Source organism: Mya arenaria, chromosome 9 (assembly GCF_026914265.1).
Source record: "Mya arenaria isolate MELC-2E11 chromosome 9, ASM2691426v1".
Lineage (NCBI taxonomy): Eukaryota > Metazoa > Mollusca > Bivalvia > Myida > Myidae > Mya > Mya arenaria.
Genome location: NC_069130.1, coordinates 3186561 through 3213946, shown reverse-complemented (window position 1 = coordinate 3213946; position 27386 = coordinate 3186561). Strand labels below are relative to the sequence as shown.

Genomic DNA, 27386 nt, shown 5'->3' with positions numbered 1-27386 from the left:
ATGGTCAGCGTTTATGGAGACAAGAACTACCCCACAAAGGAAATCACCTATAGTATAGAAATTGTACAATCTCGGCCCGCTGTGTGCACACCTGATATAGTCTAGCCACATCCCTGACGATTATGTAAAAAAAATGCCATCAAAATTATGTCAAAGCATTTAGCCTAAAAAAACATGCCCAAACTGATTAAGAGGCTCAAAACGCATTCTGAAACGTGGTTAGTAAGTTTGTGTACAGATTTGGAGAATGTATCACATCATAATAATCCAACTGTTCTGTCATATTTTCCAGGACTTGACGAAGCGCCAACAGGATCAGCAGAAAGCGATATGGGAACTTTTACAGACAGAACTCCAGTATATACGCTCGACACGAGTCATATCCGATGTAAGTAGGCGTCATAACTGACTCAAGTTTTCCTTGATATTTACTGCAATATGGGAACTTAATTGCGGACAGAGTTTCAGTGTAATAATTTCGCTCAATACAGGTCAAATCCCATGTAAGTATAGGTAATATCTGACTTTAAAAGTTTTTATTGATATTAAGGGCAATATTTGGACTTAAGTTTGAAACCTAAAAAGTCTAATATAAAGGCCATTTGCAACGTAGGTCTTGTATGATGTGTAAGTCAACATGGAGCCGATAATACTTTCATGGTTGAACAAATAATATGCATTTTACCTTTAAATGCATCGCTTAATATGAGCAATTTAATTAATGGTGACAAATATGATGTGTTTTAACTTAAATTTGCTCATTTCATTATAATGCCTTCAAACATTTTTGTGATGATATAGATGTTCATTTCATGCATATGTTTTTGAGATGTCTGATTATTAAATGATAAATTGTTATATTTCTTGATGATGTGTCTATAATGTTATTTGTTTTCTTTTTCAGTTATTTTTATGCGTCCTCCTTAATCTACAAAATGAGCTCATATTAAACGAGGTAAGCTCTTCGTAATTAAGTAATTATTCTATTTAATCATGAAACATCACAATGGATATTTAATCTGTTTTGATCTGTTAGGGCGGATATTTTTCCATGACCCTCAGACCTATAATTGTGTAATGTTTAAGATTCATTTCACAAAATACTTAATATATTAACTGGCTTAGGATACAGACTGATTAATCGGGATTAATCACGATTATGGGTATTGAATTGAAGAACAAATATCCCGTTTTTGTTACAAATAATGAAGAAAGGTTTACAGCATTGGGGATGATCTATCTCTTTTAAATGCTTTGCACTGACCATCTGTAAATGTTGTCTTTGTCATTCATGAATTGTCACAAACTTTAAATATGTCTGGTGTTCAAAGAAAAAAGTAAAGCTGTTGTCATACTCTAAGTGTCGGTGTTGTCTGCACCATTGTGTAAAAACTAAAATCTTTGTCATACTCAAAAAAAAAATCCACTTGGCATACAAGTTACAAGTCACAATATGCACATATTTAGCAAGAATCATAACTTTATCATTTAAATACATGCCCTTTTGACTGAAAAGACACCAGACAAGCAATGTTGATTGCTCTACCGCACTTGTGATTCTTTATGTTTCAATGGAGATATGAAAATGTAGCGCCGTATATTGGTATTTTCAAATTATTATGCTGATCCAGAGTAGAGGAAAGTTCTGTAGAACACTAAGTGAGTTGTGAGGTATCACCTTGTTATTTTGTATGAAATTTTAACAGTTAATAATTGCGCAAATTGCTATCTGCCTGTGGTGGGGATTGAACCCACAACTTCTAAGTCTGCATACAGACAGTCCATGTCGTTGCCATAAAAATCTAGCACGATTACCAGACAGTAGAAGTGCCACTAAATGCATATCCAATTATAGCTGATTAAAGGGATATATTTAATGTTAATATGAAATAATATATATGATATAATCCTTCTAAAAACTGATTATTTTCTTTTCCTAGATTGAGACTCACAAGTTGTTTAACAACATATCGGAGATCTCCGCAGCTAACGCAGAGTTCTGGCGTAACCATCTCCGGAAAGTCCTGGAGGAGACGCGGAATAACGCCACACCCCTCAACCCCTCCCTCATGAAACAAGGCTTCCATATGGTATGGAAACATGTAATTGTCTGGAACTATTTAATGATTATATTATATTATATAACATTGAAATAATCATGTATCGCCTAAAGGTCCCATTTTGTTCAGCTTTATGAAAATGTCCCTCAACGCCTCTCTGATACAGCGAGGTCTCAATATAAAAGGGAAATTGTAAATGTTTTTAGTTAAATAGCTTTAGGAAAATGGGGTTTCGCTAACAATCCCTGAACTGAGAATTATAAGAGTCATATCAAAGAGTAGTTTAAGCGTCTTTTATTCATACAATGGCATTTCTAGTGAGTGAGAAGTAACTACTATATGGATATTTGTTAAGTTCTAAATGTGACAGTCTTTATCCTACATGGTTGCAATTGGGGTATTTCGTAAAGGCAACCAATAATGGACAATGAATATGCCACTTATTTTTAAAGAACATTGAACTCGGGGACCTTATTAAAAAAACTTTATATATTGTGATATTTAATATACTGTTGGGCAACAAACTTAGCTTTGTCATGCTGCTTAAACTTCCAATTGATAACTTATACACTAGAATATTCTTTGTAAATAAAGAATAACACAAATATAAAATAAATTTAAAATGCCATATTGTGATTTTTTTCTGATCAAGGGATGCAACTCATATTTATTTTCCATCAAAGGGACATTACGAGTTTACACTTCAAATAAATATAAATGGAATCATTTATTTTTATTATTGATATAATTATTATCATTATTATTTTTATTATTATTATTATTATTATTATTATTATTATTATTATTATTATTATTATTATTATTATAGGTATCTTAAAACAGGACAAATATTAGTCTCAATTTTTATGTCTTAAAAAGTTATTGCCTACAAAGTTCATTTGAAATTTGGATGAAAAAATAACTTTATCTTTTAATAAAACAAATGTTGATGGAGGGCACCATATAAAATGATTTTATATTTACTGGCAGAAAAACTGCGCTTCTGTCAATATGACTTTCTATGAAAGAGTACCAGATCATATTTTATGGCTCGCTGATCAATAATTGTATTTTACTAATGTAGTCATCATCTGGTTTCTAGACATTCATTCTCACTGAATCTTCCACCACAATATTTTTAGCTTACCACTGAATCTTCAACCGCAATATTTCTAAGCTTACCACTGAATCTTCCACCGCAATATTTCTATGCTTACCACTGAATCTTCCACTGCAATATTTCTAAGCTGACCACTGAATCTTCCACCGCAATATTTCTTGGCTGACCATACTTGTGTTTTCTATTTCAGTACCATGATATTTTCCAACCCTATGTGCAATACTGTGCCAGACAGAAGGTCTGCACCGACTACATGAAATCCCAGTATAATGAAAACGACCTCTTCAAAACATTTGTCATTGTAAGTGTATCTTGTTCTTGCAAATATACAATGAAGAATGATGACTATAGGTTAATTTGAAAGTGTTTTAACTTTATATCCTGCACCAATATCTTCATAGATCTCAGATTTCAGACAATGATTATACAGACTTAACAATAATGTTAATTTGAGAATTTACACATGCAGTGCTTTTCACTTTGACCATTTTTGAGCATTTCAAAATTTTAACAGTTTGTGTCACTTATTGCAAATTGTGCAACTATTGATAATACACACATGTACTTCACATATAACATCAAAAATTCGACCTTTAATGTCCCCTTTGTGAATTGGCAGAGAAATCGGAAGTGGTCTACAACTTACCAATCTATCTGTCTACCAAAACTGTACCATTATCCTGTATATAAAAAGACAAATGACATTCGTACATTCTGATGACCATAAGCTGGACTCATTGGAGCTCAGAAAGATCTTAACTTGAGACTTCCCAGTGAAAAGCGAGTGCACTATGCTCTAGTAGGACTAATAGAACAATGATTCATATCTTTTATTCCAAAAACTATTTCTTAAAGTGTTCCCATGTTTTTGATGGGGGCAGAGGCACAGAGCCGGTGTAACCGTCTCAAGCTGACCGATCTACTGGTCAAGCCAATGCAGAGACTGACCAAGTACTCGCTTCTCCTCCAGGCGATATTGAGAAAAACAGAAGATGACCATCAGAGAAGAGATTTACTTGAAATGGTACGTTTTTTCTTAAAGCTGCACTCTCACAGATGGACCGTTTTGGCATTTAAAAAAAAATATCCTTGAATGAGACATTTTTTGTGCAAACGTCTAAGATCCAGTGATATAAGACTACCTTACCAACAAAGCATCAGATCACAGTTTCTCTATTCTGGGTGAGTACCTAAATCGGAACACTTTCGGCACTATTTTTTGAAATATTTTTAGTTAGACTTGCACCACAACTACAAAATTATCCATCAGCATACTAGGATTCAAGACCAATTGATTGATATAAATGGCATTATTCAAGATACTACCAATCTGCATGAAAAGTACTTTATTAACCGCACAGTCAAGGACTGCCATTTTGGTCCTCTTGAGTACCTAAATATGGAACAGTTTTATCATTATTTTTTTATGTATTCTTTTAAAATTATTTCTCCATGTTTCGTTTAAGCAAATTAATAATTTATGTTATTTCCAGTTTTTTTGTTTGCCATTTTTGACAGTAAAATTTGCTGATTTCAGTAAAATACAGGCTGCACCAATATGCTGTGATTGTTGCAAGCATGAAGTCTTTTCCCCGAGTGCCATGTATTGACATTTGAACATTAAAAACTTTAAATGATTGCATTATTTGAAATACTTACTGGAGAATCGTGTTCTTTGAAACTTGTATCTAAAGCAATCGTCGTTATTGATTAAAATCGTAAATAAACTGATCTCGATCGGAAAAACACTTTTATAATGGGTGTTCCATATTTAGGTACTGTTCCGATTTAGGTACTCACCCAGCGATCAAAAATTGATATTTTTTGCCGAAAAAATCTTTTTTTCTTAAATTTTATAAAGTGTGATTTGATATATTGTTACCTGTCTTATATCACAGGTTTCCAGATATTTACTCAAAGATTGGTTCAATCCAAGACAAAATAAATCAAGTTAATGTTGTTTGTGAGTGTACAAAATAAATTCACATCAACTTGTACGCTATTTTAGCTGTACTGGCCAAAGGCGATGGTAATGTGTACGTAGTATGTGCGTTCGTGCGTCCGTACGTCTGTAAACAATTGCTTGTGAACACGATACAGTCTTCAGTTTTGATTGTATCTCGATGAAACTTGAACAGTATCCAGTTTAACAAGAGGCTTAATGATTTGTTCCTCTCTATCATAGATAGCCAGTGTGGATCGGTTTGTCCACCACGTGAACGCAACGCTACATCAGCAACACGAGGAGGAGAAACTACAGGCAATCGTGGACAAGATAGAGCCGTACGATGCGGTAGATGCGCCAAATGATGAATGTCTTAAGGTATGTGACCAACAAAGATGGGAATTTTGGTTGCTTGATGACACCAAACTATTTCGGTATCTTGTAAAATAATATTTAATGTGGAGAAAGAATTTTTCAAAATTATACTTGAAATAATGTTATGAAATACAGTCAAACCCTGTTGGCTGGAACAGTCTTAGCTCAAATTCCTTGTTGGCTGGAACTGGATGTAAAGGACCGATTACTTTATACTGAAGCAAAGCATTACTAGTTGGCTCATATTTTCTGAGGTTCAAGTTATTTTCGCCAATCCCTGGGAGTTCGAGTTAACGGGGTCTGACTGTACCTTTTGAAATCTTTGAATATTGCAAAATAGGTTGTTTGACGTCCAATTTCATTTAAAAGAAAGTTGTTAGAACTTAAAAAAATGCAATAACATTATCTTTATTATGTTTACAGTCATTTATGTTATGTATTATTTGTTAGCAAGTGTTACCATTTTAAATGATAACTAAATTATATTGAGTCAGCAGGCATCAAACTTTAACATTATTGTCAAAGGCTCCATACAATGGCAAGCTTAATTGTCGCATACCTGAAGATACAATACAATATTGTACTAGACACGATTCCAGAGGATTTGGCACTGTTTCTAACCGACCAATTCATACAATGTATCAAGAATAAATATTCGGAGCAATTTTTCCTTTAATTTATAACAATTTTTGTTGCTTTGCTTTGTAACATTACGAAAAGAACCAAAAAAAATATGTATGCACAAAACATTTATTAGTCCAGCATATGACTTACATGAAGATAAAATTTTCCTATTATAAAAATTGTAATCTGGTTTATACAGAAGCAACAACTTTATTATCAATGCATTTAAACCGAACCATTGTCTATTTTTAGCTCATTCAGCCGTACAACAGCAACTTTAACTTGACAGCGCCAATGCCGGGCTGTACGGTCGGTCAGACTCGAGGGCTTGTGATGCAGTCGCCACTCAAGATGAAGGAATACCAAAATAGGGTAACACTTGTAGGAAAATTATGTAAGCAATTGGAATTAAGCAACTTCTATAAAGTTATGTACTTCAGGGCCGGATAAAAAGGGCTGCTTGAGGGCGGAATAGAAAGGGCTGTTCTGGGCACATGGTGGCTAATTGATTGTATATGATCATATTGTATTTTTCAGATGGATGTTGAATGTCTGCTATTTACGGATCTGCTTCTGATTTGCAAGGCAAACAAGCGCATGGACAAATACAAGATCGTTAAACCTCCGATGAGGGTGGATAGGATAATTACGCATGAACTGAAAGACAAAGGTAAGGGCTTGTCTGAGCTGGGGTTTTGATATAAGTTTGTCCTTATTCAAAAATATTTTTACCGTGTCATGCCACTTTATCCTGATCAAAATTGTATAGCCCCTTTAGAACGACTAGGCACATTTTAATGTAACATCATGAACGGCATGTTGCAACTAAGGAAAGCTGTGTTTTGGAACAATTAAGAAAAAGGCACAGTTAGGCCACAAGAAATAAAACAATTTGTACGGTGCTCCCCAACCGACTCACTAAAGTAAACCTGACTGCAACTTTGGGGGTGAAACTTCTCTCTCCCTTTTTTCTTTACAGAATTAAGTAAGTAAAAACAACAACAGCAACAACAACAACAACAAACACTACCAAGCTACCCACACCTTAAGCTGTGGGTCAAGTAATAACCAACAAACTGTTTATTGATTGTGGCCTAATATTGAAATATTATTCTTATTTATATGCAAATTGATGAAGTACAAAATTGTATGAACTGATTCTAGTATCTTGTGCATGTACAAAGTACAACTGCATGTTTCTACAATTGCAGGGAGTTTCCTGTTGATCTACGTGAATGAGTACCACGTCCCTGTGTCGTCATTCACCTTCCATGGCGACCAGAACGCTGTGCACATCTGGGTCACACATATCAAAAAGGCTCAGGTAAGGGACATCACTCTTGTGCCATAATTTGGTATAGAAAAGAAAAACATTTGATTGTCTCCCCTGATGCTTTTTAGAATTTTTCAGGTCATAGTTCATGTTTTACAAGAAAAAAATCCAAAGGAGAGATAGTGATTCGTAGATTCTCGCTAATAGTTAAATTATTGAAATTCAGTAGATCATATATTTCAAAGTTTTGGCAATAAATGTATTCCAATTGATTGCTATATTTTAGTTGATTCCTATACTCCAATTGATTGCTCTATTCTAATTAACAACTATTTCCTTTGTTATAGGACCTGTTCCAAGAGGCGAAGGTGGCATCAGCCCATCACGATAAGGCAATGTTCCCACAGTCCGAAATTATCACCGAAGAAGTTATCGGCTACACCCCACTCGGTATGGTCGAAGGCTCCGACGGTCTACCTCTCTTGCAGCTTATACGCTGCGCTAGCGAAGAACCTGACAGCCTTCGTGCTGACAGTGTCAGTTCCCCAATTAATTGATCAAGGTCGTGGAATGAGATGACATCAAGTAGCTCAGAATCGAGATCGACAAATCCTCATGTGCCTCAGTATGTTGACGCTGGGACCGGGACGAGTGGTAACCATGGGGTAGTGATGGTGTCCAGTGCTAGTGACTTAGAACGCGTGTCTAATAATGTGACTCCAAATACAGGTAACAGTGAATTATTTGAATCTAGAAAAAAATATTAAATCTAGAATGCTTAGACCAAGTTGAGATTGAGATCTTAGATGTCAACGCAGTGCATAGACCTATACACTATATGGATATGGACGATATACCGTGACAGTACGTACATTGGCGTTATATTCTATACCAGTATATACTGTGCACTATATTCTATTCATTTTCAGAGGTGTTGAGTGCTTCAACACCCCTGTTCTCTATACAATGTATACAGCCAGAGATTTTGAAGATTTACTTCAACTCCTCTGTTATAGTCTATATACATTGTGGAAGCGTGCACTATACTCTATTCATTGTCAAGAGGTGTTGAAGCAGTGCTTCAACACCCCTGTTCTCTATACAATGTATACAGCCAGAGATTTTGAAGATTTACTTCAACTCCTCTGTTATAGTCTATATACATTGTGGAAGCGTACACTATACTCTATTCATTGTCAAGAGGTGTTGAAGCGGTGCTTCAACACCCCTGTTCTCTATACAATGTATACAGCCAGAGATTATGAAGATTTACTTCAACTCCTCTGTTATAGTCTATATACATTGTGGTAGCGTGCGCTATACTCTATTCATTCTCAGAGGTGTTGAAGCAGTGCTTCAACACCTCTGCTCTCTATGCAATGTAGATTTTGAAACTTTACTTCAACTCCTCTGTTATAGTCTATATACATTGTGGTAGCGTGGACTATTCTCTATCTGTAGATATGAACCCCTGTTATAGTCTATATACATGGTGGTGACGTGCACTATTCTCTATTTGAATAGAGAGGTGTTGAAGCAGAGTTTCAACACCTCATCACCTCTATTTATTCTTTGTCCAGTGAAAATGAAAAATGGGAGAAAAATGCTTAGATTTTTTTTTTGTTGGTTTTGTGTTATATCAGACACCACATTTAATATACTATAAGTATAATACACTCACATTGTACAAAATATAATTTTTGGGCAAAATGTTTTAAAAGTTAAATGAAAATGAGAATTTCTGGACTTAGCATCAACTCTGCCAAATTTTGCAATAAAATTACCAAAATAACTTTTTAAAACAGATATTATATAACATTATAAGATACTTGAAATATACAAACTATGTATTTTGTAAAATATGATTTTAGGGTAAATTTGTTAGAAAAAAAAATGAAAATTTCTGCATTTTGCCAATTACTTTGTCAAATTTTGCAATAAAATTACCAGAATTACTGTTTTTAAATATATTTTATATTACAGTATAATAGACCTTAAGTAAAGAAACTACATACTTATGTGAAATGTGCTTTTGGGGCACAATGTCTGACAAATGAAATGATTTTTTTTTAAATTTGGTCACCTAGGCATCAATGAATTTTAAGTTTTTATATTGCAGATATTTACCAGTCGCGCAAAATGCACAATTGCAAACAACATGCAAAAGCACTTTGAAACCAATATAATGCGACAGGCGCTTTGGTTTGCCAAGCCTTGCCTTGCAAACATCTACATAAGCCTAAAAATGTCTGTCTGAGATACCAGGCGTGAAGCTGCATATAACACTAGTATGCGGATGAATCCACATGATTCTGATAAAAACATAAAAAAATCAGCCAAAGTTGCAGTATGCATACTTGACTACATGATCCTTTAAATGTCATTTATATTTTCCAGTACAAAATAAAGCACCTCAGAGCGCCCAGAATGCACCATGTTTTTCAAAATATTCTGAGGGGGCATGCCCCGAGACCCACCTAGCAATTATGAATCCACATATAAAGGGCTAGCTAAGCCCCTTACTTCTGTATGCAAAACAAGACTACATGCTCATCTTTTCTTTATCTATTCTGCCTGTTAATTTGCTTGTAAACTTATGTTAGTCAACAATATAATAACATTAGCTGGGCCAAAATACAAAAGTCTCTTCTTATGTTGAGAAAAATTCGAAAAATTCCGTTACTGTTTAATTTCCGTGAATGTTTATTATTCTTTTGCAAAGAGGTATGCAATTATGATTGCAGGGTTTATATGAAAATACGATATCAGGAATGGTCTGAAACAGCCCTAAAACACACAAAAGCCTTAAATGAAACAAACATATTATATATTAAAGAGAATTGGAGTACTGTCTATAAAACATACACCTTAAAACACAATCTATGAACAGTTTTTTTCTTATAAAAAAAGCTACAACAAAAATATCGCTGGAAGTGATGGTACTTCCCATATGCCCGTTTTCTTTGAAAAAGCAGAACTTGTAATTCAGTGTGCTAGTAGAAGGTAAATTGTTGTTGCATTATTATACACAGTTGGAAATACCATTTTTAATAATTGTTTTCATTGTTAATGCTGCACTCTCACAGATATATGAATTTTTATTATTTTTAACTTGGAATGAAAAACTTTTGTGCACATGTCTGATAACAGTTATATGAGACTGCTTACAAAATCACAGTTTTTCTTATTACCATTTAAAACTCTATGTTTAATGGTTAGTAATGCTTGAGAAGAAATGAAAATTTTGGCAGTTTTTCAGACAATTGAATTCTGTTTCATTGAGAGTTATCTTATATGACTGGATTGAAGGCATTCATGCTAAAGTCAGACTATTTTAATTATTTTTTTCAAAGCAAATGTGAAAACTCTTAATCAGTGACAGTGCAGCTTTAACATCCTTTTATATTTAATCACTATGATTTCAAAATTATCAGACAAACATGATACTAGATGTATACTGTCTTGTTTGGAATTCTTGCCCTTATTCAGTATTGGTTCAATCATAGCAGTATTTATTTGAACTGCCTCTAGGTTAAAATGTGATAAAATTCATAAGATGTCAAATACATAATTATATAAGATTCACAATTCTTTGAAGGAATGAACTCCTGCTTACATGTCATATAACAAATTATGGACAAATACAGAACCTAATCCTAATAGTTTTTCTCCAGAATTATCAAAGGGGTCACTCTTAACAAAGATCTAGTATAAACTTAATAATAATTTCTTTAGTTTAACAATGTTATAAAATCTTGAAAGGCCATAGGCAGGTAGTTCTGACGTTCATACCCTTCAAAACCTTTGACAAGAGGCATGTCTATCAAATATAATTATGAATTACTGGTGTAAATGGGTAGTGGGTAATGCACATGTCAATTGTAACCACCACCACCCCCGTCTGGGGGTATACTGGGTGTGAATGCGGTGGTTTTGTCTTACCTATGGTATGTTGGATGCGGGGGGAATTTGGCAGGGATTTTAGTTCAGGATCAGTTCAGGGAATTTAACCTGGGGTAGGCTGGACCAAAAGTCAAAAGTCCCCGGACCTGGGGGCGGGATGTGGTTACAATTGACTGGTGCATTATGCTATTCATTTTGTTGCCCACTCTTTTGTTTTTGTTTGATAATCCATTGCACACAACTATAGATCAGGATCTCAAATACTATATATGTTGAAAATTGACAACTTTTGACATCAATGTTTTAGTTATAGTTATGAATAATGAGCGTTCATTCATTGCTTTTTTATCAAATCACAATCATAAGTGTTAGCAAAGCACACCACTTTGTGCAGTAATGTTTAATGCTGTGGCTCCTCTTATCAACCAAGCACTTGGGCTGTTGGTGGATAACCATTTCCCTAGTTTCCTCCCTGTCTGGTCACCTGTTTGAAAATTAAAACATTGATAATATATAATAATGACAAAACTTGAAAGTATTGTACACTATGTTTATACATTTGCTGAATTAAATGAATAAGCTAAGGAAATGTACATTCAAAACAAAAGGGCCAGCATGGCCCTTAATTGGTCACCTGATTAAAATGACCATGAACAAGTCAGTCAGGTAACAACTGGTTATGAAAGGTGTTGCTATTTGCTTAGCAGGTTAGTGGTTGCTGTGTTATTTGATGGTTGATAAGGACTCCTCAAAGAAGGCTGCTCTTTGTTAACAGAAATGAGAATTATGGTAAGCTGGTTGTTCCCATGGTCAATGGATGTTACGGTAATGAACCAGAATGTTGCTATGGAAGTAAATGATTACTAAGGAAGTAATTGGTTGCTATGGATGTTGGCTGTTGCTCAGGAAAAAATGGTTGCTAAATAAGGCATTGGTGCCTATAAAGGTAGTTAATGGATGCGTTGGAAGGAATTGGATGCTATAGAAGTCATTGGTTGAATGGGGATTCATTTGTTGCTATGGATGAAGGTAGTTGCTAAGGCAATCATTGGTTGATAAAGAAGCCAAGGATTGTTTAGGAAGTCATCATATTTTATGGAAGTCATTGGCTGCTGTAAATGAAGTATTTGATAAGGATGTCCTTGGTTGCTTATAAAGTGGTTGTTAAGGAAGACATTGTGAGTTTGGATTGTTAAGTCACTAAGTTAGACAAGTGGGTTCCTTAAGGGTACTACGAGGTCTACGATTTCCTCAACAAGGCAAAACCTTGCTTAACATCCTGCCAAAAGGTGATTATTATATTGTTGTAACAACTTGTTTCATAATCTTTGAAACTAAATACCTTTTAGTTTAGACATCAGTTTCTAAGGAATTCATACATTACTGCAGAAGTCATTGCCTGATTTGAATGTGTATCAATTTTTGTTCTAGAAGTCTATCATTAACAGGGGAACTCTGGTTAGGACAACTTTGACCCCAAGGACGAAACTTGAACAACATTCATAAAAAAAATTATGAATTCTTTTTACTGCCTGTACAATGTACCTCGCAAATTCGGTAAAAAGTCAACTTTGGAAAAAATACAAAATCAGGCCAAAATTGCTTATATAATGGCAAATATACATTTTTTAACTTTTTTATGCATACCTTATGCTGTGAAAGAGTAAGACTTGTCAAGATTTTGTTTATATTTCAAGAAATTCATTGCTATTTTAATCCGGAATGTAATGTAATTTTTTTAATTTTGGGGAAAATGGAGTTTTTCACAATAAAAAAATCACTGACAATGAACTACAAACTCCAACATATAAACACCACATACACAAAAACAAATTGATTACATATATAAATTACTGAATATTCACATGGTCTTATGATATTATTGATGAATATTATAATGTTATTTTTAGATACCAGTTACGGGTAGTAGTAATGAAGAATACCAGATTACAAAATCAAAGTGGAAATTGGAACTATTAGAGAATCACTTTATTTGTGGGTAGGTCACTTAAATATTCATTGAGGTGAAAAGAAATTACCATATGATGTATTGCATATGTTTAACCGCTGTTGCACAATCATCATTTCCAAGTGACTGTCTTCATGTCCAGTACTAGCTTACAAAATCCCTTTCTAGAAAGTCAAAGACTTCATCTGATGCATCTTAAAAAGGAAGAATACAACACAATCATGAACACAATAAATGCAAATAATGTTGGGTATGCTTTAAACATGATTCAAATGCAAAACATCTTGGCAATTATTTCTAGAGCAATCTAAATGTCCTACATGAGATTTATTCTCTTATGAAAAAGTGATGTTTATGTACAAGCCAAATATACTAGAAATGTGTCAAGTGGACATTAACTTAAGTCTTGTGTTGCTTGGTGAATTGCATATACTGTGAATGAAGATGATTAACAAAAAAACAGGGATTTCTCATAATATGACAAAGTTTTTTTTACCAAGTTTGGTAAAGATTATTGAGCCATACAATGTTTTTATCTGGACTGCATCGTCTTTTATTCTGGGCAGCATAATATGGAAATCCAGGCCATGTATACATCTGGGTTTTATCTGTAATGGACCACATTTTCCAAAATGTATGTAGGCAAATGAGTTACATGGAAATAAAAACTATCTATACATAATAATAAGTGATTTGTATACATGTGTTTACCTTGGTATTATATACCCATAGATATATTATATGACATAATATTGGGTTAATACAAAAAAAAATGAAAGAATATATAATTAGGTTAATGATAAATCAAGCAAATTTAAACTAACACAAACAATTATATGTATATATTTACATTATTTCACAGTAAAATATAATAGAAATTTATAAACATTGGCATAATGCTTAAATCAGGTATCTATTTCAAGGCAGTTGTCATTAAATCATAAAATTTAAAGCTGCACTCTCACAGATATACCAGATTTCTATATTTCCGTTCGAAAATTAATGTTTTATGGCTTAAACCGTTACTAATGGTTTAAGAAAAATGCATAAAACATTACTTTTAAAACTTAAATATAAAAATCTGCTATCTAATTTTTTGTCAGCTGTCTTAAATAACTGGTTTCCATGGATTTTCGCAAAAATTGCCTCATTCCAAGACAAAAAAATTGTCAAAACGTTCAATCTGTGAGAGTGCACCTTTAAGGTCAAAACTAGAAAATGAAACTTTAAACAATAAACTTAAAAACCATGACTTATGGTACAAGTATTTCCACATCGGAGCGGCTGGTTCTTACACACTGACAGTGACACACAATACACTCCACTCCTCTCCATTAACCCTTTATATATATATTACAGTCGAAACTCGTTGGCTCGATATCTCATGGCTCGATATCCTCGTTGGCTTGAACCAGATTAAAAGAACCGATTTTGTTTAACTCTTTGTTCATATAAAATTTGATCGGATGGCTCGATATATTGAGGGTCGATATTTCTCCACGCTCGAAGTCATTTTTGCGGTTCCAAGTAAGAATTTCACAATTTTGTTTGCTTGGGTCGATGTCATTTTCGCGGGTTCAGGTAAGAACCTCACACCTTGATTTGTTTTGTTGGCTTCATTTAGCACACGGCGCTAATCGATAAAAATTAATTCAATTTATTATAATTATTATCAAATTTGAATGACTTAACAGTTTGAATAAACATGCCATCACTTTATCTAAGTTCTTTCCCTAATTGTTATACATGTATAAATTTCAATGCATCCTTATATAACTAATAAGCTAGGTTTTTGTTACCCACTGTTTAAAATTACTTGTTTGCTGTTTTCGCATAATTTTTATAATTAATAAAAACAATCAAATAATATTTTCTAAGTATCGAATAAGTGATGTTACGAACTTTAAGACGTGTAACTATGCCCAATTAATACTCTTCTTTCGCGGAGATAGCATAGCCAATAACAAACGAGGTAAACAAGACTTTTTGTAACGAATAATAAAAAAAATAACATTCTGTAAGCAATCCCGCTTGGCTCGATATTCTCGAGGCTCGAAGTATTTTGGCTGGTCCCTAGAATATCGAGCCATCGAGTTTCGACTGTAGTTTAAAGCTGACGGAGGCACTCCTGCCATGTACCGCTGCCACCATTTAAGTAAACCTGGGAGGAGAAGTGCCCCAGTGTGGAGCTTGAACCAACAACAACTGCTGGAACACTATCATGGCGCTGTAACCAACTGAGCTAACTGAACGGCTGGTTCTCATAGACACGATCTACATCTACAATAACTTTACAATGTACATGAATACATAAATAACTAAAGTATGAATGCAATGTATTCATGTACATTGTAAAGTTGATGTCTACTGTACTACTTTAAAAGACACATGCATGTACCCCAAAATTAGTTTTGACAGGCATGACTCACTAATGCCAGTTGTGAGCTTGTTCCTAGCTTCGATCAAGATATTTCTTCTGAAAATGACATTGAATACACTCTAAAGCCTAAAAGGCTGTAAAATATGCATTCAACATCTTGATAAGCAACTATCTTAAATAAATTAAAATATTAGGATACAGAATGATGTGAAAGAGACTTTAAAAATATCGCTGCATTGTTGGATGTTGGTGCTGTCATCTGATGATCGGTCAGCGGCAATGATTGAGGCAAGCATCAAGTATATTTAAATAAACATTGCACTTTAACAGATTAAATGTTTTGACAACTGTTTTATTTTTTGTCTTTATACAAGCCAATAAATGCATAAGTGCAAGAAACACAGTGACACAAGACTGCTTAAAAAAACATTGGATTGCATATATATTTTAGTTAAAGCTTCACTATCACAGATATACCATTTTTACAACTTTTTTTATTTTTTGTCTTGGAAAGAGCAAATTTTTGTATAAATATCTGCAAACCAATGATATAGGATTGCTTACGAAAAACCAGATCATAGATTTTCATATTTCCGTTTGAAAATTAATGTTTTATGGCTAAAACCGTTAATAAACGTTTTAGAAAAATGAACAAAACATCAATTTTTGAACTGGTATATATAAAAATTTGCGATCTATATTTGTCAGCAGTCTTATATAACTGGTTTCCATGGATTTTCGCCAAAATTAGTACATTCCAAGATAAAACATAAAAAAGTTGGCAAAATGTTCAATCTGTGAGAGTGCAGCTTTAAGAAAATGATGTTTTATGCATTTTTCTTCCAACTGTTAGTAGCACTTTTAGCCATAAAACATTTTTTTTAACGGAATATGTCAGCAGGCTTATATCACTTATTTGCATATATTAATTTTCACAGAAACTGGCTCATTCAAACTCCAAGACAAAAATAAAAAATAACAAAGTTGTCAAAATACATGTATGTGAGAGTGCAGCTTTAAGGAGTACTTCGTTATATCAATAAAATATACTCGTTAAACTGTCAATTGTTTACGTATCTACATAAATTCAATTACCTTTTGAACTAGAAAGTGTTATATTTTCAAAGAAAATAGCCATATACCTCTGTTCAGTGTCGGTCAAATTCGATGTTTTGAACCCGTTTGAACCTCTCTCGCGCGTGCTAAATACTAAATGACGCAATGTTTTGGACTGGTCTTCATTTTCTTCGATACAGGCACAACCGAGCGTAAATATTAAGCGAGAAAGTCTAGTGGAACGATGCAGGGTTCATTGGGTTTGTTTACAAAAATTCAAGCATCCGGTTAAGAAGACGACAAATAAGAATGGTATTAAGTTGGTAGAATGGAACTCCTTCCTGATTCCTGCACATGTTAAGTTGTAAGTATTGACTATATCGGGATACCATACAGGACACTCAAGTGTTATTTTATATTTTCTTAGTTATCATGCAAATGAAAATAATCACTATCATTTAAAAGTTATTCAGGGATAGTTGCAAATGGTTTGTTTACATTAATTAGTTTTATGAATTTAATTGAATACACAAATTTTTATTAGAGCTTTGCACCAAATTAAATTCAGTTCATTTTACGGGAGTAACCCACACTAGCGGATCCCCCCCCCCCCAAAAAAAAAAAAAATATTCTGTAAAGAATCTCAGGACAATTATTCAAAAAATCTTTTGATCTTTGATATCATAATGGTAATTTTTTTTTACCAAAATGCAAAATGTAAAAAAAAAAAATCAAGTCAGAGAATGTGTTGGAACCGGTGTCGCCAAAATTGCAGTCCAGTGTTGTATCCACTGTGCTATGAAGGCTTATCCTAAACAGTTGGAATATTTAATCTTTATACCTAACTTGTAATATATTGGCGATTTTTTTTTATTGTAAATTATGTGGTACTTCAGTTAGTAAGTTTTAATGCATTGTACACATAGATACCAAGTTTATGTCAGTTTGCGTCAATTTTCTTTTTTTCCGCTATTTCATTAAACAGATTACAGCCCCTTTTAAACAAGTCTTTGGGAGGAACTGTTGGGGATTGTTATTAAAGCTGCATTTTCACAGATTTACCATTCTGACAACTTTTTTTTTCATCATGGAATGAATCATGCAATGTTAGTGCATAAATTATGTCCGCGAACCATGATTTAAAACTGCTGAAAAAATATCAGATAGCTGTTTTTCATATGTACGTTCATAATTGTTGTTCTGTGACTTAAATTTGAACACTTTCAGAAAAATGAAATAATAAGCAGATTTCTCAATACATGACTTCTGTTTTATTGTTAGCAATTAAAGGCATTGATTCTCTTGAGATAATAATAATGTTAAAACAGTCAATCTGTGAGAGTGCAGCTTTAAGATTCATTTTTCCTAAGATCAGCCAAGTTAGTATTATAGCTAATTTTAGCTTAAAAGTAGGTGAATTTTATATTTATTTCAGACCAGATACTCTTGAGGGACCAATTTAAGGGCAAACAGACAAACGTTTTGATGCAAAGAAAGCATTGGATTTGAAAGGTAGATTTTTAACACATATTTACATGTACTCAATGTCATTTACTAGTATAACATAATGTATTCAAGTATAAGATATTTCAAGTATTTGGTCAGGTTGTTAGGTTTAATTGAAACTGTTAAGCAAATAAATGAAAGTCCATGCAATTTTGCATGCACATGTTTGTTGCATGCAGATTTTACTCAGATGGCATAGGGTACAGTTACTCTTGTAACTTGCTTAAAATAAATGCAAATGATTCTGCATGTGTCTGAAGTCATGTTTTATTTTTCTCTACAAATTGTTTTAAAAAATGCAATTGTTTGATTTCCTTTCTTATGTGTTATGCATTGCAGTTCCCATGGAGATGAAAAATGGAGAGATTCTAAAAGTATGAAGATACTCCTGTGTATAATGAGGAAATCTTGTCAGTGAATGGTAAGTTCTCTTTGGATTAATTCTATGTATAACAATATAAATATGAGGTAAGCCAAGAAATGAGAATTTACATAATTATTCTGTTCAAACATACATTGACATATTAAATATAAAGACATATGTATGATTTGTCTCTGCTATTATACTCCTACCACTTGATGGTTAGGGTTCATTTGGACAAGTCTTCTATTATCCATAATTCCAAATGCTTCTGAGATTTCTAACACATATTAAATATGTTGAGGAGAAGTGCTGTGCAAAAAACATTTTTGTTTATGGTATTTTAGAGTTATTGGTCTTTGATTATTTTTCTTTCACTTTTCTATGTTTTTGAGGTATTAACTTCAAACTTCATGCACATATTGGACGTGATAAGAAAAATAGCTGTGCATATGAATCATTAAATTGTGTATGGTAGTCAAAGAATTGTAAACCTTTGATTATTATCTTTATATTTTTTTTATTTTTTTTCTTCTCTTCATAACTTTTTTTCATTTTTTACTTTAATTTAACAAAACACTATTCTGTTTTTGGTATATTAAGGATTATTTTCTTATGTTTATTTTGTGCTTGGCAGTTTTAAAATTATTGCCTAATTGGTTACTGTATGCTTAAAAGCAAATATCACTCTCAGTGAAACCTCTTATTACAATAGGTGATAGCTGTAGTTTTTCATGGAAACAAGTGTTTGACAGTATGAGTCATTTTTTAGTAGCAATATATTATGTACATTTAAGGTATAAGTTCTCTTTTGCTAATCGTTCAGTTGTTTTTCAGTTGTTGCAATTGTGGACCAGGCCAGAGTTGTACTAAACCAACTAAGACACAATGAGATACAGGAATGACACAATGAGAAACAGGAAACAGGAAAGTGATGACTGATTGCCACCTGTTACAAATTCATCTAGGTACAGTTTTTTATTCCAGATTTGATACAACTGTAAACTGTTTTATGCATGCTATGATTATGTTCATCATGTTTGTTTAAGACCCTGATGATGAGGACTAAACTATTGATTATCCCTTGCCAAAAGGCAAAGTGGATACAGTAATTGTGTAATTGTGCACGTGTGTGTGCGTGTGCACGGAATGTAATCTTGAGCATAAATCCCCTAGGTATTAACTTCAAACTTCATATACAGATAGATCCCTATTGAGAAGAAGTGCAGTGTTAAGGGACCATAACTCTGTTTACAGTTCTTTTTGTAATAACCCTTTGTTATATTTCATACTGAGTTTTTGTCTGCAGCAGAACTTGAAAAGTCTTTGAGGTGTTGATCTCAAACTTCAAATATGTACAGATAGATCTCATTTAGCAGAAGTGCAGTGCACAGAAACCATAACTCAAGATTTTTTTTGTAGTAGTTGCCCTTTGTTAGTTTTCAATGTTATCCTTTGTTGTAATGCACAGTTGTGATCATGCTCAAATATGCTCATTGACATTAAAATTAATTGTCCAGGTTCAAATCCTGTAATAGAAACAATTATTTTCTTTCTGTGTTTAGCAAAGTTTATATGAACTATCTATCAATGTAAAATAAACTAAGATTTGTGTGTTTTTATCGTTTCTTATTTATTTGTATATTTTTTGTTACATATTTTTATGTGCATATATATAAAATCTATATCACAAAAAGTGTGGCTAATTTGTAATATTAAGATATAATATGTATAAGAACTATCATATTTCAAAATCAACCATAGAGCTTTTGCAAGATAGATAATAACTTAATGTATCTGATGAACAATAATGTGATTTTGGGATGCCAGCAATAACTTTTCAAGGTGAAAATATGTTCTTGTCATTGATTTTACATATAAGTAATCAGTATGCAAAGCCCTTTCAAATGATACTTATATGGGGTAACTATCAAATTTTAACATTGAAGCCAATGGCACAAATGAATGAAAAGCTCCTTAATAGTTCAATATTTGAAGCCAACAATGGAACTGTGTTTATGTATTGCTTAATGTTCCTTTTTCTTTCAGAAAACTCCCCACATCCAACAAGAGACAGTCTGACTTCAAAATCTTCATTGAAGGCAACTTAATGGACAAGACATCCGTCACATAAAGATTCACTAAAATTGGAATGATATACCAATTTTAACTTTTAACAGACAAATACATTATAGATTTGAAAATAGATTACCCTTAGATAAGTTGGATGATTAACATTTACCTCAACACAGTACAAAGTGCTCATGTTGAACTATTGTGATTGATCATAGTCTGTCCTTCATTTTTATTAACAGTTTCATACAGCGTTAACACTTTAGTATGGGGACTCATTTTTAGCTCAACTTTTCGTAGAATATGGAGAGCTATACTACTCACCCAAGCGTCGGCGTCGGTGTCACCCCTTGGTTAAGGGTTTGCGTGCAAGCACACATAGGTTAATATCTCAGCAACTACTTGAGGTATTGCATTGAGACTTTATACAATGGTACTCAACCATCCAACCTACTTATTTAAACAAGTAAGATAACTCTAGTTTGCATTTAATGTAAATAATAGGCCTTTATTATTTGACTTAGAAATTCTGGTTAAGGTTTTGCATGCAAGCACACATAGGTTAATATCTCAGCAACTGCTTGAGGTATTGCATTGAGACTTGATACAATGGTACTCAACCATCCAACCTACTTTTTTAAACAAGTAAGATAACTCTAGTTTGCATTTAATGTAAATAATAGGCCTTTATTATTTGACTTAGAAATTCTGGTTAAGGTTTTGCATGGAAGCACACATTATATCTAAGGTTAATATCTCAGCAACTGCTTGAGGTATTGCATTGAGACTTGATACAATGGTACTCAACCATCCAACCTACTTAATTTTCCAAGTTATATAACTATAGTTTGCATTTAATGCAAATACTTGCGTTTATTATTTCACTCAGAAATTCTGGTTAAGGTTTTGCATGTAAGCACACATAGGTTAATATCTCAGCAACTACTGGATGAATTGCATTGAGACTTTATACAACCACCCAACCTAATTGAATAATCAAGTTAGATAAAAATTCTGGTTAAAATTTTGCATGTAACCACATTTATGTTAATATCTCAGCACATCATGTATTGCATTGAAATCTAATCTAACAGTGATCCATGCATGTTTCGCCAAAACTTTTCAATCCTTTCACTGAAAAGCAGCGGAATAGTCGAGAGCGCTGTCTCTGTGACAGCTCTTGTCTCTTTGGTCTTTATTCATACTGGCCAGAATATGTTTACCAAAAAAATCTTAGTAGAGATTGATAACTGTTCAGGTTGGACAAAAAGCATGTAGGTTGTTTGTTCTAATAATATAAACTGTAAATGCTTCAGAAACTATATATATAATTTTCATGATATTTGTCAGTATTTATTCTCGTCAACATTTAAATAATATTAGGTGAAACTTGTTTATTGGTCAAAATGTGTTTGATTAGAGTGGCCTCAAGTTCCACTTTATATGAATGAAATTTGGTTAAAATGTTCTAGTTTTATAGGCCATATTCTCTTCCCAAGCCCTCCTTAAAGAATGAATGTAGGTAAGATGAAACAGGAGTCACTAAATCAAGTATTAAAAGCCTTAAAAATTGCTATTCATAGAGGTATTGTTTCCTCATCATAAATCACAACTTAGCCAGCAAGACTTTACAACAAATAAGGCATAACATGTAAAAAGTTAATAATTAGGCACATATTTTAGTGAATAAAATCTTGTGAACATATTATTGAAACAAATAATGTGTCTGGTTCTGAGGTGAGCAATAAAGCACATTGCTTAGTAACAATTGAGCTAGCTCATTATTAAAAGTTTGTTTTAAACATGAATTAAATGAATGCAAATCATATATTATTATTTTTAATCTATATTTTTTTTTAGTTACCTTGTTCTATTGTTATATTTTAACTTCTAACCTAAATGTTTCATTGTACTTTTGAGTGTTCTGTTAACTATAATGCACATTATCCTATATGACAGTATAAATTCAATAAAACCATGGTTATTAAGTTCCATACATATTGGAGCACATGGTAAGCCTCTAGAAATGTCACTTCTTAAACCTAGATTCTTGATCTGTTCGCCACATTGTTTTGTTAATTTTTTGTTTATAAAAACAAATGATTGTTTAATGTCAAGGAAACCTTTTTAAAGTTAAAATGTAGATGTACATAGATAACTGTCAAATATTATTTACCATTTAATAACTGTCTAAAGGCAAAATTTCCATTCATTTTTATATTTGATTTGGGTCCCTAGGGTCATGGTCACTGTAACTAAAAATAGAAAAATGCTTGGTACTGAATAACTTCAGTTTTAATACATTTAAAACTGAATCTCACAATAAAGGCTGAAGTTCTTGTTGCATTGCAGCATTTCTAGTTAACTTTTTAATTTGACTCTTTTTATTGCTTTCGACAGGCACATATTACATCATTATTGTATTCATTTTTAAGACAAAGCCTCATTTAATTGAGCGTGCTGTCCAAAGACAGCTCTTGTTGACATAATTATAAGACACCTTATGTTATGGTTTATATGAACAATAGCTGTTTCTGTGTATGTTTTAGAAGAAACTTCCATTTCTTATCATATTGATGGACATAGATATACATACATGTACGGGATTATTGACATCAGATTCTTAGGATTAAATTTACTAATGTTCTGTTCATGTTCAAAATAGATACAGTTATGGTAAATGCATAGTCTTGTTTGTTTATAACATAGACAACCATGTCTTTTGGTTGTCCTGGTCTCCTGTCCTGTTATGTGAATTGGGTTTTATGGACATCTTCGATATTGTAGGTCCAATTCTAGTGTCTAGCTGGAAAAGTATTTAGCCTAGGGAGACCTTAGTTTGGGTTATCATGTTGGATATGTCTAAATGTTGGCATGTCGGGAAATGGCAATTTTAGGCTATGACAATTTAAAAATGTAGACGTTGCTGGGCAAGGCTCCACACCCAAGTGACTGTCGCATTATATTCTTGAAAAAATGCCTTGGGCTTTTGGTTTGTTATGAATTTTGCGAGTCTGGCAAATATCTGCATTATAAAATTCATCGACATACAGGTGACAGAGAAAAAGGTCAATTTTCAATGATTTCAAAAGATTTATTAACTAAAAGGGGATCATCATAAATGAATACAGAGAACAAGGTTAGTTGATTTGACAGAGGATTGATGCAGAGCTTCAAAAATTAAGGAGACAATTTCAGAAAAATGCACATAAATGATTTTTGTTTATTTGTGTTGTTTGATAACTGCTGTGTGTCGATTTTTATTTAATTTCATTTTACCCCCCAAATCACACTTCACACAATACATGGTTTCTACACTTTAGGTTTGTTATACTGTATTATAGTATCTATTGAATACAGTAAAATTTCTGGTCATTGTATTGCAAAATTTGTGCTAATAATTTGCAATTTCAGAAATTCTCATTTTTATTTAATTTTTCAAACATTTTCCCCAAAATTCACATTTCACAAAATTACATAGTTTCTTTACTTTTGATATATTAAACTGTAATATTTATGAAATACAGTAATTCTGGTCATTCTATTGCAATATTTGAAAAAGTTATTGGCAAATTCCAGAAATTCTCATTTCCATTTAATTTTTCATACATTTTACCCCGAAAATCATATTTTAAAAAAAAACTGTGTTTCTATATAATATATAATAATGTTAAATGATATATATTAGCTGCAGTAGTTCTGGTGTTTTTATTGCAAAATTAGGCAGAGTTATTGGCAAAATTCATAAATTGTCATTTTCATTTAATTTTTCCAACATTTTACCCCAAAAATCATTTTTTGCGCCATATAATTGTTCTATGATTTAAGTATATTAAATATGTTGCCTGATATGACATAAATTCATCAAAACTATTTTTGTGCAGTTTTCTTCATTTTTTGTTCAAAAATCTCCGTTTGTATACATTGAATAGAGAACAGAGGTGTTGAAGCACTGCTTCAACACCGCTGAGAATGAGTTTAGTATAGTGCACGCTACCACAATGTATATAGACTATAACACAGGTTCAAATTTACAGATAGAGAATAGTGCACGCCACCACAATGTATATAGACTATAACAGAGGAATTGATGTAAAGTTTCAAAATCTCTGGTTGATACATTGCATAGAGAACAGGGGTGTTGAAGCACTGCTTCAACACCTCTAAGAATGAATAGAGTATAGTGCACGCTTCCACAATGTATATAGACTATAACAGAGGAGTTGAAGTAAATCTTCAAAATCTCTGGCTGTATACATTGTATAGAGAACAGGGGTGTTGAAGCACTGCTTCAACACCTCTTGACAATGAATAGAGTATAGTGCACGCTTCCACAATGTATATAGACTATAACAGAGGAGTTGAAGTAAATCTTCAAAATCTCTGGCTGTATACATTGTATAGAGAACAGGGGTGTTGAAGCACTGCTTCAACACCTCTTGACAATGAATAGAGTATAGTGCACGCTTCCACAATGTATATAGACTATAATAGAGGAGTTGAAGTAAATCTTCAAAATCTCTGGCTGTATACATTGTATAGAGAACAGGGGTGTTGAAGCACTGCTTCAACACCTCTTGACAATGAATAGAGTATAGTGCACGCTTCCACAATGTATATAGACTATAACAGAGGAGTTGAAGTAAATCTTCAAAATCTCTGGCTGTATACATTGTATAGAGAACAGGGGTGTTGAAGCACTGCTTCAACACCTCTGAGAATGAATAGAATATATACCGTGCACAGTATATACTGGTATAGAATATAACGCCAGTGTATGTACTGTCACGGTGTATCGTGCATATCCATATAGTGTATAGAGTCTATGCACTGTGTTGATATAAGATATCAATCTCAACTTGGTCTAAGCATTCTAGATTTAATATTTTTTTCTAGATTCAAATAATTCACTGTTAGGTGGACATGCAACAGTGCAATATTCGAAATCTGATCCAACTGTGTTTAGCCAGTATATCGGAGATGACAAACTCCAAGTGCCCGGTTTGTCAGTGTCGGCAGGCACGAGTGAAAGTGACATGTCAAGTCTGCCAGAGTTTGTTGACGTGAACATGAAGTCAAAATTATACCAGCGACGGCAATCTAGGACAGAGAAACGCTACCACACAGCTGACGCTGCGCAGGAGCTGAATAAAAATCAGGATCGTGATAACAGTATACACAAACGCCTCAGTTGGAATTTTCCAAACGGGGACATTGGGTCTGATAAACAGGGTGTGCTTAAATCTAAGGTTATGAGCTCAGACTCTATTCGCAGTATTCCAAGCTCTAGTGGTGTATCTTCGACGGGCTCGCTCCACTTAAGCCCTGATGGTGACATTTGTGAAGTGGACAGTGACCTCGAAATGAACGACTTTGATCACCAAATACCTCATGATATGAACGAAGACGATATTGATTATTACACCAATAGCTCACAACACACAAAGTCAAAATCGACACCGGATATCGTGAGTCTTATGCAGGATTTGAATACGGGGGAAATTGGAGAGATGAAGGATGGCATAAAATCGGTCGATTCGCCATACTGTGAGGACCCGAATATCAGACTATCGCACGCTAAGCTGTTGAGAATGAAGAAACAGCTGTTACTGAGCTCAAATGTTGAGGCCAGGTAAGATAATTATACCATGTTCATATGCATGTAGTATTATAATTATAAAACTTGATTTTTAAAATCTTCTTTGCTAATCTTTTAAAATGTATTTTCCTACATTTTGAAATTGCTATATTATTATTTTGCTTTAAGCTCCACAAAAATGGTTTTGAAACAAGATAATAATTAAAAAAAATCAAGTCAAGTCAATATTTGTTAATTGTTGGATTATAATCGTGTAACATTTAAAACATGAGCTATTTAAAGCTTATTACCGACATATTATGAACAAAAATCAGGAGAGCTGCAGCATACCTTGGAGTAGAATTAAGTTTTGTTCTTCGTCCCAGATCATATTCATTTTAGCAGAATTGTTGAAATCCAGGCCGGAAATAAATCAGTAGCGTTTAACTAACACTTTTCAGCAAATATAGTATTTTCTGTCACATTTTAAAATAATGTTTATTTAGGAGCGCTAATTTGAATTTTTGAGAATGTTAAGTCAGTATAACAATCATTTTTTTCACATTTCATATAAAATAAAATAAAAATGATGTCTGACACTTTAAAATAAGAATGAGTTTTTTTTAATTAATAAAGAACAGCATAAGCCTTAACGATATTGTAATATAAAAGCTAATGTGTATTATTACATTATTTGTAATATAAAAGCTAATGTGTATTATTACATTATTTGTAATATAAAAGCTAATGTGTATTATTACATTAGTTATATATAATTATTTTTATGTTTTCAGTGAGGTTTAGAGCGAGGCTGTTCCAATCACCTCCCCCCGCTGGTAGTCATGACATCTCATCTGTGATACTGTACCCCACCCACTTTCACCATTATACTTACAACTGACTCATCGTTGTCAACCATCGCTATGGAAACCACATAAACATCTTATATTCTAGAATCTTTATATACACATTGAAAATGTCTCAAATAATTAACTGAATATCTATATGCATTTATTATTGTACTGTTTTTTGAGCAGGTAATATTATATATAGTTATTAATTGTTACTATATACTAATATTTCTAACTGTTACATTTTTGTTATAAAATGAATGTTAATGTACATTAAACATCATATCCATTTTTACAGCAGAAAAGTTTATA

General features: G+C 33.0%; 1 protein-coding gene and 2 long non-coding RNA genes across 7 annotated transcripts; 2 read left to right on the top strand and 1 right to left on the bottom strand.

Annotated features, from left to right (window-relative positions):
• LOC128202813 (pleckstrin homology domain-containing family G member 5-like) lies at positions 1-27386 on the top strand. The gene is made up of 14 exons (XM_052903965.1): positions 1-63; positions 293-388; positions 905-955; positions 1941-2090; positions 3371-3485; positions 4062-4204; positions 5366-5503; positions 6377-6496; positions 6662-6794; positions 7336-7448; positions 7745-7922; positions 7956-8126; positions 25563-26277; positions 27018-27386. The coding sequence occupies exons 1-14, from the start codon at positions 1-3 to the stop codon at positions 27025-27027; spliced, it is 2196 nt and encodes a 731-aa protein (XP_052759925.1). The 3' UTR covers positions 27028-27386.
• LOC128202657 (uncharacterized) lies at positions 10599-16828 on the bottom strand. 4 transcript variants are annotated; one of them, XR_008255782.1, is made up of 4 exons: positions 16745-16762; positions 13766-13877; positions 13340-13463; positions 10599-11784 (listed from the first exon to the last, which is right to left on the bottom strand). It is a non-coding gene; the product is annotated as an uncharacterized LOC128202657 (long non-coding RNA). The 4 variants fall into 4 exon arrangements; XR_008255781.1 differs by lacking the exon at positions 16745-16762 and adding an exon at positions 16792-16828 and having other exon boundaries at positions 10600-11784; positions 13795-13877; XR_008255780.1 differs by lacking the exon at positions 16745-16762 and adding an exon at positions 16792-16827 and having other exon boundaries at positions 10600-11784.
• LOC128202656 (uncharacterized) lies at positions 16932-23328 on the top strand. Of its 2 annotated transcripts, none has more exons than XR_008255778.1 (5): positions 16932-17069; positions 18141-18217; positions 18551-18632; positions 19410-19540; positions 20622-23328. It is a non-coding gene; the product is annotated as an uncharacterized LOC128202656 (long non-coding RNA). The 2 variants fall into 2 exon arrangements; XR_008255779.1 differs by having other exon boundaries at positions 17047-17061.

What these genes read in the sequence shown, in the direction of transcription:
- LOC128202813 (XM_052903965.1), top strand. Translation starts at nt 1, where the DNA reads ATGGTCAGCGTTTATGGAGACAAGAACTACCCCACAAAGGAAATCACC. An exon ending in CAAAACATTTGTCATTGTAA is followed by an intron (nt 3,486 to 4,061) that starts GTGTATCTTGTT and finishes TGATGGGGGCAG; the next exon opens with AGGCACAGAGCCGGTGTAAC. An exon ending in GAAGAGATTTACTTGAAATG is followed by an intron (nt 4,205 to 5,365) that starts GTACGTTTTTTC and finishes TCTCTATCATAG; the next exon opens with ATAGCCAGTGTGGATCGGTT.